The sequence below is a fragment of the Sus scrofa genome, chromosome 5, assembly GCF_000003025.6.
Source record: "Sus scrofa isolate TJ Tabasco breed Duroc chromosome 5, Sscrofa11.1, whole genome shotgun sequence".
NCBI lineage: Eukaryota > Metazoa > Chordata > Mammalia > Artiodactyla > Suidae > Sus > Sus scrofa.
This window is the reverse complement of record NC_010447.5, coordinates 63,871,479-63,885,490: the sequence shown is the minus strand read 5'-3', so window position 1 is coordinate 63,885,490 and position 14,012 is coordinate 63,871,479. Positions and strand designations below refer to the sequence as shown.

Below are 14,012 nucleotides of genomic sequence, written 5' to 3'. Positions count from 1 at the left end.
GTGAAGGATATTTGTTGAGATCGTAGGGGTGGTTTTACAGGACATCTCTACCTCCCATGCTTCAGCTTGCCTCCTTTTCCCAAATCTGTGTGTGCCCACTTTCTGGGCAGGAAAGGGTTTGGGCAGACTTGGTGTCACAGGCCTGGAGTTTATCCTCCCCCCTGCTGCATTCTAAAGCTCTTTTTCCAAAAGCCTGCGTGGGTGGCTGGGTGTGTGGGAGGCAGGCACGCTCCCTTTCCTGGACTCTAGGCTGGAGGGGAACATTGCTGCAGTAGGTACTCCCGCCCCAAGGGCCTCTGGAGTTGGAGTCCGGAGTCCTAAGAGGCTCCTCAGGGTGCCTTAGGCCTGCTCCAGTGCCAGCCATCGGCTCCGCTCGCTCCACGGTCTGTTTCTCGTCCCTGCCACCTCGCTTATCCTAAAGCCCGCTTCACCACGTTCTGCCAGGCGTTCTCTGACTCCTGTCTCCCAGACCGGCCTCTCCCAGGGTTGTCTCGGCTCCATCAGCGCCGGTCGGTGCCGCTCTTTCCTCCCCTCTTCCTCTCCTCCCTCCTCTCCATCTCTCCTTCCTTTCCCCTCCCTCTCCCTTCCCCCTTTCCTCCCTCTCCCTCTCGGCTCCCGCAGTTCCCTCGGGCAGCCGGCCGGCGGCTCTGACACGATGCTCCGGCTCCTCTGGTTGTTGCTGCTCCTGCTGCTGCTGCCTCCCCCGGGGTCCCCCGAACCCCCCGGCTTGGCCCCGCTGTCCCCGGGGGCGCCCCCTCAGGCCCCCGACTTGCTCTACGCCGACGGGCTGCGCGCTTACGCGGCCGGGGCCTGGGCGCCGGCTGTGGCTCTGCTGCGGGAGGCGCTGCGGAGCCGGGTGGCGCTGGGCCGCGCGCGGCGGGACTGCCAGGAGCGCTGCGCCGCCGAGCCGGGGGCCGCGCTCCCCGCCCTGCTCGCCGCTGCCCCGGGGCCCGGAGCGGCGCGGGGCGCCTGGGAGCCGCTGCTACTCCGTGCCGCGCTCCGGCGCGCCGAGTGCCTGACCCAGTGCGCCGCGCGGAGGCTGGGCCCGGGGGGCGCGGCGCGGCTCCGCGTGGGGAGCACGCTCCGGGACGCCTTCCGCCGCCGGGAACCCTACAACTACCTGCAGAGGGCCTACTACCAGGTGCGCGGCCCCAGGGATCCCCCGCCCAGCTGCTGTCCTCCTCCCGCTCCCGGGAGGGGCGGCGTGCCAGCGCCCGGACTCGGGTGGGGCCGTGCTGATGGGACCTCTCCCTTGGAGTCGTTCATATCAAACCGCGGCAAGCACCCATCGAGGTGGCAGAGGGACAGCCTCGGGAGAGTGGGAGCAAAGTTGGAATGGGCGTCCTGCCTCGGGGTGGAAGTAGAAGACGGAGGGGCCTGGAGTTCTAGGAAGTCTTACTGGGACCTTCGTGGGGTGACAGCCGCCCCTTCCTGGGAACGAGGCGGAGGGGCTAGGGACTGGAGAGCATGAGGGCGGGGGTGGGGGGTGAGTGTGAACCTCCACTTCTGGGCAGGAGAGAGCTTCGGCAAAGTAAGAAGAGGGAGGCAGGGCTGAGGGGCCCGGTGTCCTGGGGGCGGGGGCAGTGGACACTGCGCAGCTACTGGTACGGTAGCTATTGCCTACTAATGCCTACGTGGCCGGGGAAGGGGGGCGCTGGTCACCCACACCTCAGCCCAGGGTCCTAGAGACCTGCGGCTTTTGCTGGTCGCTCAGGTCAGCCCCATGTCCCCATGTCACTCAGCCATTACTTCCACCTTATCTCCCAGACTTCAAACCCAGATCCCTCTGCCCATATCCCACCCATTCCATTCTTCAGACCCCTTCTTCTTAGCTACCAGACTCCTGATTGTCCCAACATACTGGGGGTCTGGAGATTGGGAGGTGGGCTGTTCTGAAGGCTCTTGGGCAGTGCCAGGGGCATCTGGGGTGGGCAGGCTGGGAAGGGGGCAGAGTTTGACCCCCCCACCTCAGGGCTGACTCCCTCATCCTTCTCGATTCTCAGCTCAAGAAGCTGGACCTGGCCGTGGCCGCAGCGCACACCTTCTTTGTAGCAAACCCCACACACCTGCAGATGCAGGAGGACATGGCTAAGTACCGACGGATGCCTGGGGTTCGGCCCCAGAGCTTCCGAGACCTGGAGACGCCCTCATATTGGGTAAGACCCTCAGCATGACCCGTGTCCCGCTCCCAGCCCTTGGCTGGGTACACAGGCCTCACTGGACTGGAGCCCTGTGCACTGGGCATCAAGAAATCTGGGTATAGTCAGAGTTCCCATCGTGGCTCGAAAGGTTGAGAACTCACCAGTGTCCTTGAGGATGCAGGTCCTTCCCCAGCCTTGCTCAGTGGGTTAAGGATCCGGCATTGCCACAAGCTGTGACATAGGTTGAGGATGCAGCTCAGATCTGACCTTGCTGTGGCTGTGGTGTAGGCCAGCAGCTGCAACTCCAATTCGACCATTAGCCCAGGAACTTCCATATGCTGCAGGTGCGGCCCTAATCCTAAAAATGTTTAAATAAATCAATAAATCTGGGCACCTGTCCTCACTGACCCTGTGGAGGAGTCTCTCTCTGGGACTTGTTTTCTCCCCGAGCATCATGAAGTCCCCTGTTCTAGCATTCAGGTTCTGAGTCCCGCCCCTGTATTCCCCAAGGCGAACTGAAATCTGGAGTCCAGACCCCAAATGAGACCAACACCCCTCCCCTCCTTTCCACCTCCCAGTCTAGTTTGGCACCCCCTCCCCCAGCATCACAGGTGACTGACCACTCCCCTCCCCAACAGGCAGCCTATGACACTGGCCTGGAGCTACTGGGGCGCCAGGAGGCCGGGCTGGCACTGCCCCGGCTAGAGGAGGCCCTGCAGGAGAGCCTGGCCCAGATGGAGAGCTGCCGGGCTGGCTGTGAGGGGCCTGAGGAGCAGCAGAGGGAGGAGGAGGAAGAGGGCACCGGGAGCCAGGGGGGTCTCTATGAGGCCATTGCTGGTAAGGAGCTGGAGTGCGGGGGTTCACGGTGCTGGGGGAGGCGCATTACCAGCTGAGCGACCTGTGTGTGTGTGTGTGTGTGTGTGTGTGTGTGTGTGTGTGTGTGTGTGTACCCCCCACAGGGCATTGGATTCGGGTCCTGCAGTGCCGGCAGCGCTGCGTGGGGGACACAGCCACACGTCCTGGTCGCAGCTTTCCTGTCCCCGACTTCCTTCCCAGCCAGCTAAGGCGGCTGCATGAGGCCCATGCTCAGGGTCAGTGGGGGAAGCGTGAGCCCTGGGGGTGACTGGGGTTGGAAACGGGGAGCGTGAGCGTTTGCCTCTGAGGGGAGCCTCAGCCTTGTCTCTCCATCCCTCCATCCGTCTCTGCATCTGTAGCTGGTCAGGGCTCCATGGGGACGGTCACCTCAGGAGGACTCTAGTTGGCTGTCCTTTGGCACCGGTGGGAAAAGCGCAAGCGATGGGTCACAGGGCTTCTTCTGCTTCTCACCTTCCTTTATTCTCTCCTCTCATCTCTGCCCGTGCAGCTCAGGTAGGTTAGAGCAGGCTTTGGAAAGAAGCAGTGGGTGAGCCTGTCTGCCGGGTGGGATGGGGGCTTTGGAGTCACTTGGCACTGGGACAGCACCTTCTCGGGCTCTGCTCCTGTCCGCCTGGCTCCTGGCCTCCGCCCAGACATCACTGCGGGGCTCGGTCTCTGTCCACCCCCCACCCTATTTCTCTCTCTCCAGTGGGGAATCTGTCCCAGGCGGTGGAAAATGTCCAGAGCGTCCTGCTCTTCTACCCAGAGGATGAGGCTGCCAAGAAGGCCCTGGACCAGTACCAGGCGCAGCTGGGAGAGCCGAGACCTGGCCTCGGGCCGAGAGAGGTACCCCCTCCCCACTTCCTTGTGAGGTAGCCCTAAATCATCAGATGGAGAAGTCGCTTGGACCCTGCCCCCCATGCTGGCCAAAGACCACCTCGAGTCCAGCATCTGGCTGGTCTCCACTCTCTGCTCCCACTTCAGACTCTAATTTATTTATTTATTTATTTATTTTGCTTTTTAGGGCCTCACCCACAGCATGTGGAGCTTCTCAGGCTAAGGGGTCTAATCAGAAATAGAGTTGCCAGCCTACACCACAGCCACAGCAACGTGGGATCCGAGCCTCGTCTGCGACCTACACCATAGCTCATGGGCAACGCCGGATCCTTAACCCACTGAGCAAGGCCAGGGATCGAACCTGCAACCTCATGGTTACTGGTCGGATTCATTTCCTCTGAGCCACAACAGGAACTCTAATTTTTTCTTTTTTTTTTTTGCTTTTGAGGGCTGCCCCTGCGGCATATGGAAGTTCCCAGGCTAAGGGTTGAATCTGAGCTGTAGCTGCCAGCCTACACCACAGCCACAGCAACATGGGCTCTGAGCTGCATCTGTGACCTACACCACAGCTCACTGCAATGCCGGATCCTTAACCCACTGAGCAAGGCCAGGGATCGAACATGCAACCTCATGGTTGCTAGTCAGAACCGTTAACCACTGAGCCACGACGGGAACACCACAGACTCTACTTCTGAGTCCAAGCGCCTTTTTCCTTAACCTCGCCCTTGCCTGCTCCCACCTACGCATGAGCGCACACACACTCGCACACACATCCCTGCCCCCCACCACTAGGAGCCCCAACACCCTAAAGTTTCTGAGGGAGGAAGGTTGAACCCAGGGGCACAGCCAAGGTTAGGAAGCCTGCGGGCTCCCCTAGAGCCTGGAGCTGCCCTGCTCTCTCTCCTCCAGCCTTAACTTCCTTGTCGTCTCTCCCCCCCACTGCTATCCCTTTCCAAGGACATCCAGCGCTTTGTCCTTCGATCCCTGGGGGAGAAGAAACAGCTCTACTATGCCATGGAGCACCTGGGCGCCAGCTTCAAGGATCCTGTGAGTGATCCCACTTCTCCCCACCCACCCTCAGTGCTCCCCCAAGAGTGGATGTGTAATGTCCATTCCCAACAGTGCTCCCATTTCTCACAACCCTGCAAGGCTTCCTGAGGACTCCATGTCCCCAGGTTACAGGGACGGAGGCAGGTGCCTGAGTTAAGGGTGGCTTTGGGGTCATGCAGGTCTAAGTGGTGGTCTCTCCTCTGCCACAGACAAGCTCTGGACCCTCACTCCCTCAGCCTCAATTTCCTTCACTGTGAAATGGGAACAATCATGTTTATCTCTTAGCCCTGTTGAAGCCATGTCACTCTTTTTTTTTTTTTCTTCTCTTTTTCGGGCCACACTCATGGCATATGGAGGTTCCCAGGCTAGGGTCCAGTTGGAGCTACAGCTGCCGGCCTACACCACAGCCACAGCCACATCAGATCCGAGCTGTGTCTGCGACCTACACCACAGCTCACGGTAACGCCAGATCCTTAACCCACTGAGCGAGGCCAGGGATCGAACCTGCGACCTCATGGTTCCTAGTGGGATTCGTTTCCGCTGCATCACGACAGGAACTTCCATGTCACTTTTTTTGGGGGCCACACCCGAGGCATGTGGAAACTCCCAGACCAGGGATTGAACACACATCACAGCGGTGACCCACGCCGCTGCAGTGACAACACCAGATCCTTAAACTGCTGCAGCACAAGGAAAATCCAGAGCCATGTCGTTTGGTACAAAGTTCAGAAAGTCTTGTTGCTGCTGTTTCTTTTTGTTGTAGTTATGAGAGGAAACCAAAGGGCAGAGGTTATTCTCAATAGTGTGAGACCATAAGGCAGGCGCACCTTCTTGACACTATTGCCCTTTTGGACAGGATACTCCCTTGCTAGAGAGAAGGGGGCTGTCCCCCGCATGTAGGACCATGCAGGCCAGCTTCCCTGGCCTCTACCCAGTAGGTGTCGCTAGCACTCCCCAAGTCGTGACAATCAAAAATATTTTCAGGCGTTTCCCTTTGTGGCGCAGCGGTGCTGAACCCGGCTAGTATCCGTGAGGAGGTGGGTTCCATACCTGGCCTTGCTCAGTGGGTTAAGGATCTGGCGTTGCCATGAGCTGTGGTGTAGATCACAGATGTGGCTTAGATCTGGCATTGGTTGCCATGGCTGTGGTGTAGGGTGGCCACTGCAGCTCCGATTTAACCCCTAGCCTGGGAACCTCCATAGGCCGTGGGTGCAGCCCTAAAAAAAGGAAGAAAAAAAAAAACCCAAATATTTTCAGATGTTGCAATGTCCCATAATGGGCCAATCTCCTTGTATTAAATCCCAACTCCGGTTAAATCCCAACTCTGTCCCTTACCAGCTGTGTGATCTTGGCCATGTTACGTTACTTCTTTGTGTCTCAGAGTCCTCAATTTGCAAATGGGCACATCAATCCTACCTGTCCCAGAGTTCCCCAGTGGCCTATTGGCTAAGGAATCAGCATTGTCACTGCAGTGCTTGGGTTCGATCCCCAGTCTGGGAACTTCTGCATGCTGCAGGTGCAGCCAGAAAAAACAAACAAACAAAAAAAAAACACCTCCCTGTCTGATAAGACTGTTAGGAACTTTAAATGATACATCTCATTTCCATTTATAAAGCTCTTGAATAGCACCTGGCAAATAGCATTACAAGTTGTGTTATTACTATTACGACAGAGTTTGCCCAGTGCCCAGGGCTCCCGACAATGAGTCCAGGGCTTTCCCCACCTCCACCTTCCCCTGTGGGAGCAGGAGCACCTCCATGTTCAGCATCTGATGTTAGGGATTCGAGGGTGGACTTAATGAGTGATGGCACTTCCCCCCCCCAGGATCCCTGGACCCCAGCAGCTTTCATCCCTGAAGCCCTTAGACAAAAGCTCAGGTAGGAGGTGCCCTGTGCTGGGAGGGGCATGGCCTGAGCTGCAAAGGGAGGGGAGGGGTCCTGGAAGGCGGGGTCTGGGGGAAGATGGGTCTGGAGGGGCCTAGTGTCCACTGAGCATGTCTCTCACCCCTGAGAGAGGATCAGGAGAAGAGGCCTTGGGACCATGAACCGCCTCAGCCAAAGCCCTTGACTCACTGGAAGGGTGAGTTCCCTCGAGAGCAGGAGGCAGGAGCCTGGAGGGGCTGGGGACTGCTAGCTACTGCTGAGCTTGCCCTCAGGAGACCTCAACCCTGGGCCCTGTCCCACCCTTGCAGATGTCCTTCTTCTGGAGGGAGTGACCCTGACCCAGGACGCCAGGCAGCTGAATGGATCAGAGCGAGCGGTGCTGGATGGGCTGCTCACCCCAGCTGAGTGTGGGGTGCTGCTGCAGCTGGCCAAGGTAAGAAGACCTGTGTGTAGGTGGCACTGCCACAGGCTGGGGACCCTCAGGCTCAGCTGCCTGTTCCTTTGCTCTTGGCCTGCCCCATGTCCCGCCCTCACTGTCTCTCCAGGGGGGACTATGTTTGCCTCTTCGCTCTGGACAAATTCCTTTCCCTTTCAACTTAGCTGACATGGGTGGACATTTTACAAAAGAATTTTGCTCAAAATTGATAGGAAGAACAAAACAAAAACCACAAAGGCATCAAAAGGGGTGAGTGTGGGAGCTCCTGTTGTGGCTCAGCAGGTTAAGAACCCAATTATGGAGTTCCCGTCGTGGTGCAGTGGTTAACGAATCCGACTAGGAACCATGAGGTTGCGGGTTCGATCCCTGGCCTTGCTCAGTGGGTCCACTGGCCTTGCTCAGTGGATCCTTAGATCCAGCGTTGTTGTGAGCTGTGGTGTAGGTTGCAGATGCGGCTCAGATCCCGCATTGCTGTGGCTGTGGTGTAGGCCAGCGGCTACAGCTCCGATTCGACCCCTAGCCTGGAAACCTCCATATGCCACGGGAAGTAGCCCTAGAAAAGGCAAAAAGACAAAAAAAAAAAAAAAAAAAAAAAAAAAAAGAACCCAACTAGTATCCATGAGGATGCGGGTTCGATCCTGATCTCCAGCTTCGCACAGTGGGTTAAGGATCCAGCATTGCTGAGAGCTGCAGCATGGACTGGCAGCTGCAACTCTGATTCGACCCTTAGCCCGGGAACTTCCATATGCTGCAGGTGTGGCCCTAAAAAGAGAAATAAAGGGGAGGGAGTGAATGTGCAGGTGAAGATTCCTTGGTTGACCGAGAGCTTAATTATTGGCTCAGCAGACTCGCGGGCTGCTTCTCCATTATCGCATCCTCTCCTGGTTTGGCTTGAACGATTCACATTCACCAAGTTGAGTCAGCTAGTTTATGAAGCTTCAGTCCTCCTTCTGGGCTAGTGTTCCTTCAGCACACACTCTAGGTACCTGCTGTGTACTGGAAACTCCTAGGTTCCAGGAAGGGGTAGAGGAACACAGATCATGCTTTCAGGAGCTCAGTGTAGAGAGAAGGAATCAGACGTGGAGACTCATAATCAGAGCGAGTGGTGAGTTTGAGAAAAGCAATATCCAGATAGAAGCGCTGCGATCCAGAGTCATGGAAGGCTTCCTGGAGGGGGCGGCATTTGAGGCCAATGTTAAGGACAAGTTAACCAGAGAGAGGAAAGTCAAGCTGCAAGGGAGAAGAACAGAGGGGTTCTGGGAACTGCAGTTGGAGCACAGGAGTTAAAAGCACGGGCCAGTTTGGAGTTCCCATCATGGCTCAGTGGTTAATGAATCCGACTAGGAACTGTGAGGTTGCAGGTTCGATCCCTGACTTCGCTTAGCAGGTTAAGGGTCCAGCCTTGCCGTGAGCTGTGGTGTAGGTCACAGACACAGCTTGGATCTGGTGTTGCTGTGGCTCTGGTGTAGGCCGGCGGCTACAGCTCCGATTAGACCCCTAGCCTGGGAACCTCCATGTGCCTCAGGTGCAGCCCTAGAAAAGTCAAAAAGACAAAAAAAAAAAAGCATGGGCCAGCCAAATGGGCATTACCTGTGTGACTTTGGGCAACATTTTTTGTTTGTTGTTTTGCTTTTTAGGGCCACACCCATGGCATATGAAGGTTCCCAGGCTAGGGGTCCAATCAGAGCTATAGCTGCTGGCCTACACCACAGCCACAGCAACGCAGGTTCCAAGCTGCGTCTGCAACCTACACCACAGCTCATGGCAACGTCAGATCCTTAACCCCCTGAGGGAGGCCATGGATCAAACCCACAACCTCACGCTTCCTAGTCAGATTCGTTTTTGCTGAGCCATGATGGGAACGCCTGGGCAACATTTACTATTATTCTTTATTTCTTTATTTCATCTTGGCTGGGGCTGCTGCAGCTTGATGTGGGATCTCAGCTCCCAGACAAGAGATTGAACCTAGGCCGCAGTGGTGGAAACATCAAGTCCTAACCACTAGGCCACCAGGGAGCTCCCTATTTTAATTTTTTTTAATTCAAAAAAAATTTTTTTTTGGGGGGAATGTATTTTAACATCTCTGAGCCTGATTTCTTCCTATGTGAAATGGGGCCACATGTGGCAGTTTTTTTTGTAGGGTTCTTGTGAGGATGAAATGAGTTAGTACCTGATAAAGCTCTGTGACGAATATAGCAAATGCTGGGTATTAGCTGTGACTATGATCATACAGCTGAGTATTTTCCAGAGGCAGTATAGGGGTGGAAGCATAGGAGAGATGGAGAAGACCCTCTGTACCCTACCAAGGACTTTGGACTTTATTTGTAGATGGTGGACAGTTTACTGAAGGCTTTGAGGAGGGCTTGACTTTTCTAGTCTCACAGGATCTCCAAGCGCCGGGGTGTGAAGTCTTCTTTGGATAGAAGCAGGAACTCCCTCTAGTGGCAGTGTGGGGAATGCAGTGGGAAAGGTGGCTTTTGGGGGTGATGCAAGAGTGCCACTGCCCTGGGTTAGGTCCTCACTGAAAAGGAATAAAGAGGGAGGCAGATGAGAAATATTAGAAAATCAAAGAGAATTTAAATGGAGTTCCCATTGTGGCTCAGCGTGTTAAGAACCCAACTAGTATCCATGAGGATTCGGGTTCGATCCCAGCCTCACTCAGTGGGTTAAGGATCCGGTGTTGCCGCAAGCCGCAGTGTAGGTCACAGATGCAGCTCAGATCTGGCGTTGCTGCAGCTGTGGTGTAGGTAGGTAGCTGCAGCTCAGATCCGACCCCTGGCCTGGCAACTTCACATGCTGCAGATGAGGCCCTAAAAAGCAAAAACAGAGAGAGAGAGAGAATTTAAGGACTAAATCTATGTGGAAGATGATTGAAAGAAAGGAGCTAAAGCTAGCTTCCAAGTATCATACTTTCTTTCTGTTCCTGGATTACACTAAACTCATTCTGGGCCCAGGATCTTTGCACCTAACTATTTCTGCTGTCTGGAAAATTTTTTCTCTCAGATATTCCTTTATATCATTTGATTTCAATTTATTTTTTTATGTTATTTTGATCATGCCCATGGCATGCAGAAGTTCCCAGGCCAGGGAACAAACTACAGCCGTAAGCAGAGCCACAGCAACAATGCCAGATCCTTAGCCCTCTGAGCCACCAGGGAACTCCTGGTTTCAATTTAAATGTCACCTGATATCAATTAGCTGTCCCCTGACCCCTGCCAGGGCACTCTCAAGGTGGTAACAGTACTTTAATTTTCTGCGTTAGCACTTAACCACCCTCTGATTTGATCTGGTTTGTTTCTTACTCAAAATATAACCCTCCAGAGAATGGGAACTTTTCATGTTCACAGTTAAGTCCCTAGTGCCTGGAATAATGCCTGGCACATAGTAGGGGCTCAGTACCTACTGAGTGAATGAATATAGGAATAGAGGGTTGGGTGGCTTGGGTGGCTGGTGGCCTCCCGGAGATGAGGTTTGTCTACGGGGTAACTAGGCAGGAAGACTTGGAGTTACAAAGAGCAGACAGAATCCGTGTCAGGAGAGAGACATGCAGATACCAGGAGACGCCCAGGCGGTGAGACTGATATAGGCAGCTGGGTATTTGGGACTCGCATGGAGGGTTCTCACCTCTCCAAGAGTGTGTCAGGTGAAAAGAAGCCAGAGGAGATATCACGGCTGAGGTCGTGTCTCCATCCCGAGTCAGCCAGGACCTGGCCCCACCCTCAAGCCTCTCGCCAGGGTCCCATGTCTGAGAAACTCCTCTATTCTCGGCTCTTCGGGGACAGTGATGGAGCCCCTCCTGCCCCCTTCCCCAGCTGCAGTACCTCTCAGAGCCCTTCCCTTTCTGAGTTCTTTTTTTTTTTTTTTTTTTTGCCGTTTCTAGGGCTGCTCCTGCGGCATATGGAGGTTCCCAGGCTAGGGGTCAAATCGGAGCTGTAGCCACCGGCCTACGCCAGAGCCACAGCAATGCGGAATCCGAGCTGCGTCTGCAACCTACACCACAGCTCACGGCAACACCAGATCCTTCACCCACTGAGCAAGGCCAGGGATCGAACCCGCAACCTCATGTTTCTTAGTCGGATTCATTAACCACTGCGCCGCGACGGGAACTCCCCCTTTCTGAGTTCTGTGCTCAGATCTTTACCAGAAGGGACAACACAGATGGGGGGACAATCATTCTCTGGGAAAGGGCAAGGGCCCTTCTAGCCTCTTCTGCCCCCCCATCCCCCGGCCGAGTGACTCCACAGTCAACTACCCCCTGTTTAGGATGCAGCCGAGGCTGGCGCCAGGTCGGGCTATCGAGGCCGCCGCTCTCCACACACCCCCCACGAACGCTTCGAGGGGCTCACGGTGCTCAAGGCTGCGCAGGTGAGGGGAGACACCCTGCCCTGGTCCGAGCCCAGAGCTGAGAGGACCGGGCGCCTCCCGCGGAGGGGCTCTCCCAGACCCACCGAGCCCAGCGAGTCCTCTGCCCAGGGCTGAGGATGAGGGTTCCAGACCCCGGGGCCCAGGTCGTTGTCACGGAGCCGGTGGAAGGAGCAGTTTGGGCTGATGGGCAGCTGGCTGTTGAGCCCCCAAACTGCGGGTGGAGGGCATCAGATGGGGCATGGGCTGGGACCACCCTTCTAACGCCTCCCCATTTCCACTCTTCCTTCGCTTTCCTCTGTTTGCTTTCGGCAGCTGGCCCGAGCTGGGGCGGTGGGCAGTCAGGGTGCTCAGCTGCTCCTGGAGGTGAGCGAGCGCGTGCGGACCCTGACACAGGCCTACTTCTCCCCGGAGCGGCCCCTGCATCTCTCCTTCACCCACCTGGTGTGCCGCAGCGCCATAGAAGGTGACCGCCAGGGACCCCATGCCCTAGCACTCCCCCAAGTGTGTGGAGTCCAGTTTTCGCTCCAGGAAGACAGACGCCCTGCCTGAAGGGTGGGTGCAGATGGGCACAGGGCACAGGGGCACCCACCAGGTCCCTTGGTTTCCTAGGAGAGCAGGCGCAGCGCATGGACCTGAGCCACCCGGTGCACGCGGACAACTGCGTCCTGGACCCCGACACTGGGGAGTGCTGGCGGGAGCCCCCAGCCTACACCTATCGGGATTACAGGTGGGCAGCCCTCCAGGGCACGGGTCGGCGGGCCTGGGAGAGGGTCTCACTGCCTCCTGTCTTCCTCCCTCCCCAGTGGACTCCTCTACCTCAACGATGACTTCCAGGGCGGGGACCTGTTCTTCACAGAGCCCAATGCCCTCACCGTCACGGTAAGTGACAGGGAGCCCAGCTGTAGGCTCAGGATTCAAAACAGAAGGTCCCCAGAGGCAAATGCAGGGAAATGGCTGGGGCCACCTTAACCCTCTCCTTTCCTGGCCTCCCCAGCACCTCCCACTACATTTGTCTGCTGGGAGCCTCCCAGGAGACCTCAAGTGGCCCCTCCAGACCAGGCTTTCAGGGTTTGCCTCACTCCTAAAGGTGGGCGGGTGAAGCACAGGACCCCAAGCCCCTCTTCCAGGTGGAAGCTGGGGCTGGGATCGGGAGAGGGCGAGAAGCAGTGATTTTTCACATGTATTGCTCTGTCTTATCCAATTACCTCCTTCTCTGCTCACCACCACCACCAGCTACCTGTAATCCAAGCCCTCCTCGGGCTGCAAAAATGTCCCCAAGACCCTTATGCCTAGAACCCAGAGCCTGGTCCTGCACTTATACCCTCAGATGGCTTTGTGCCTGGTTCAAAGTGTTGGCCAGGGAAAGTCAGGGCGTGGAGGGGTGGGGGGACCACCCCGAGGTCCTCGAGGGAGGCCCCTTCCCCCCTGGCTCCAGCTGGTCTAGCCTCAGTCTGGCATGTGTGCTGTGCAGGTGGAGGCCCATTTCCCACTGGCCCCAAGATAGTCCCTGAGTTAAGGAGGAAAGTGGTGGGCAAGAGAGCTGACGTCTTTGGGCCACCTGCCCCTGTCCTGCTCTTGGGAGGGGTCAGGGCCAAGTTTTCTGTGAGGGTCTTTCCCTGGAGCTGAACCTGCCCTCACCCCCAGGCTCAGGTGCGTCCTCGCTGCGGACGCCTCGTGGCCTTCAGCTCCGGTGGGGAGAATCCCCATGGCGTTTGGGCCGTGACGCGGGGACGGCGCTGTGCCCTGGCCCTGTGGCACACGTGGGCACCGGAGCACAGGGAGCAGGTGAGGAGGAATGGGAGCGAGGGGTGGGCAGGCTGAGATGACCAGGGTCAGGGGCGGTCCTTGGGGGAAGGTAGATGCAGGCTTTGGGCCAGAGCTTCTTTCCCACCCACCAGGAGTGGACAGAAGCCAAAGAGCTGCTGCAGGTGCCAGAGGAGGAGGGGGAAGAAATGCCCAGCAGAGACCCTGCCCCAGAACCCCCCAGCCGCAGGCTTCAGCGGGCCCAGGACAAGGCTGGGAAGCCGCCTCGGGTCCGAGAGGAGCTGTGAGGGGCCGAGCCAGCTCCTTGGGGATGTGCCTCGTGGAGGGTCTGCCTTGGTGCCAGGACCCAGGAGAAGTCCCCATGTGACAGGAGCAGAACAGCGAGCTCCCTGTCCCTGCACCCCCACCATCTCGGGGATCCCAAGGGCCGTGCAGCCCTGGACTCGGAGGACACTGCACGGACTGGCCCAGGGAGCCAGGCCGGACCCAGCTGATGGAGTGCTGGCCCTCGGACAGACAGAAGATTCCATACTGCCCTGGGAGTGGCTGGGGGTAGGGCCCGGCTGCTTTAAGTGAGAAGGATGTGGGGGGGGGGGGAAGAAGAACCCCACTGCCCTCTCCCAGCCTGTCAATAAAAATCCTGAAGATTCCTCAGCGGGGGCCCAGTCAAGTGTATGGCAG

At 57.1% G+C, this 14,012-nt stretch overlaps 1 protein-coding gene across 2 annotated transcripts; it reads left to right on the top strand.

The window, feature by feature from the left end:
- P3H3 (prolyl 3-hydroxylase 3) lies at positions 197 to 13,985 on the top strand. Of its 2 annotated transcripts, XM_001925758.6 has the most exons (15): positions 201 to 1,141; positions 2,004 to 2,156; positions 2,780 to 2,978; positions 3,101 to 3,232; positions 3,706 to 3,842; positions 4,791 to 4,880; positions 6,708 to 6,760; positions 6,895 to 6,962; positions 7,075 to 7,199; positions 11,466 to 11,567; positions 11,880 to 12,030; positions 12,177 to 12,294; positions 12,371 to 12,446; positions 13,212 to 13,352; positions 13,466 to 13,985. In XM_001925758.6, the coding sequence occupies exons 1-15, from the start codon at positions 656 to 658 to the stop codon at positions 13,616 to 13,618; spliced, it is 2,184 nt and encodes a 727-aa protein (XP_001925793.3). In that variant the 5' UTR covers positions 201 to 655; the 3' UTR covers positions 13,619 to 13,985. The 2 variants fall into 2 exon arrangements, with proteins under 2 accessions (XP_005652654.1, XP_001925793.3); XM_005652597.3 differs by lacking the exon at positions 3,101 to 3,232 and having other exon boundaries at positions 197 to 1,141.

Coding starts and splice junctions, on each gene's coding strand:
- P3H3 (XM_001925758.6), top strand. CDS start 656: ATGCTCCGGCTCCTCTGGTTGTTGCTGCTCCTGCTGCTGCTGCCTCCC. Junction 4,881..6,707: donor GCGCCAGCTTCAAGGATCCT/GTGAGTGATCCC, acceptor TCCCCCCCCCAG/GATCCCTGGACCCCAGCAGC. Junction 11,568..11,879: donor CGGTGCTCAAGGCTGCGCAG/GTGAGGGGAGAC, acceptor TGCTTTCGGCAG/CTGGCCCGAGCTGGGGCGGT.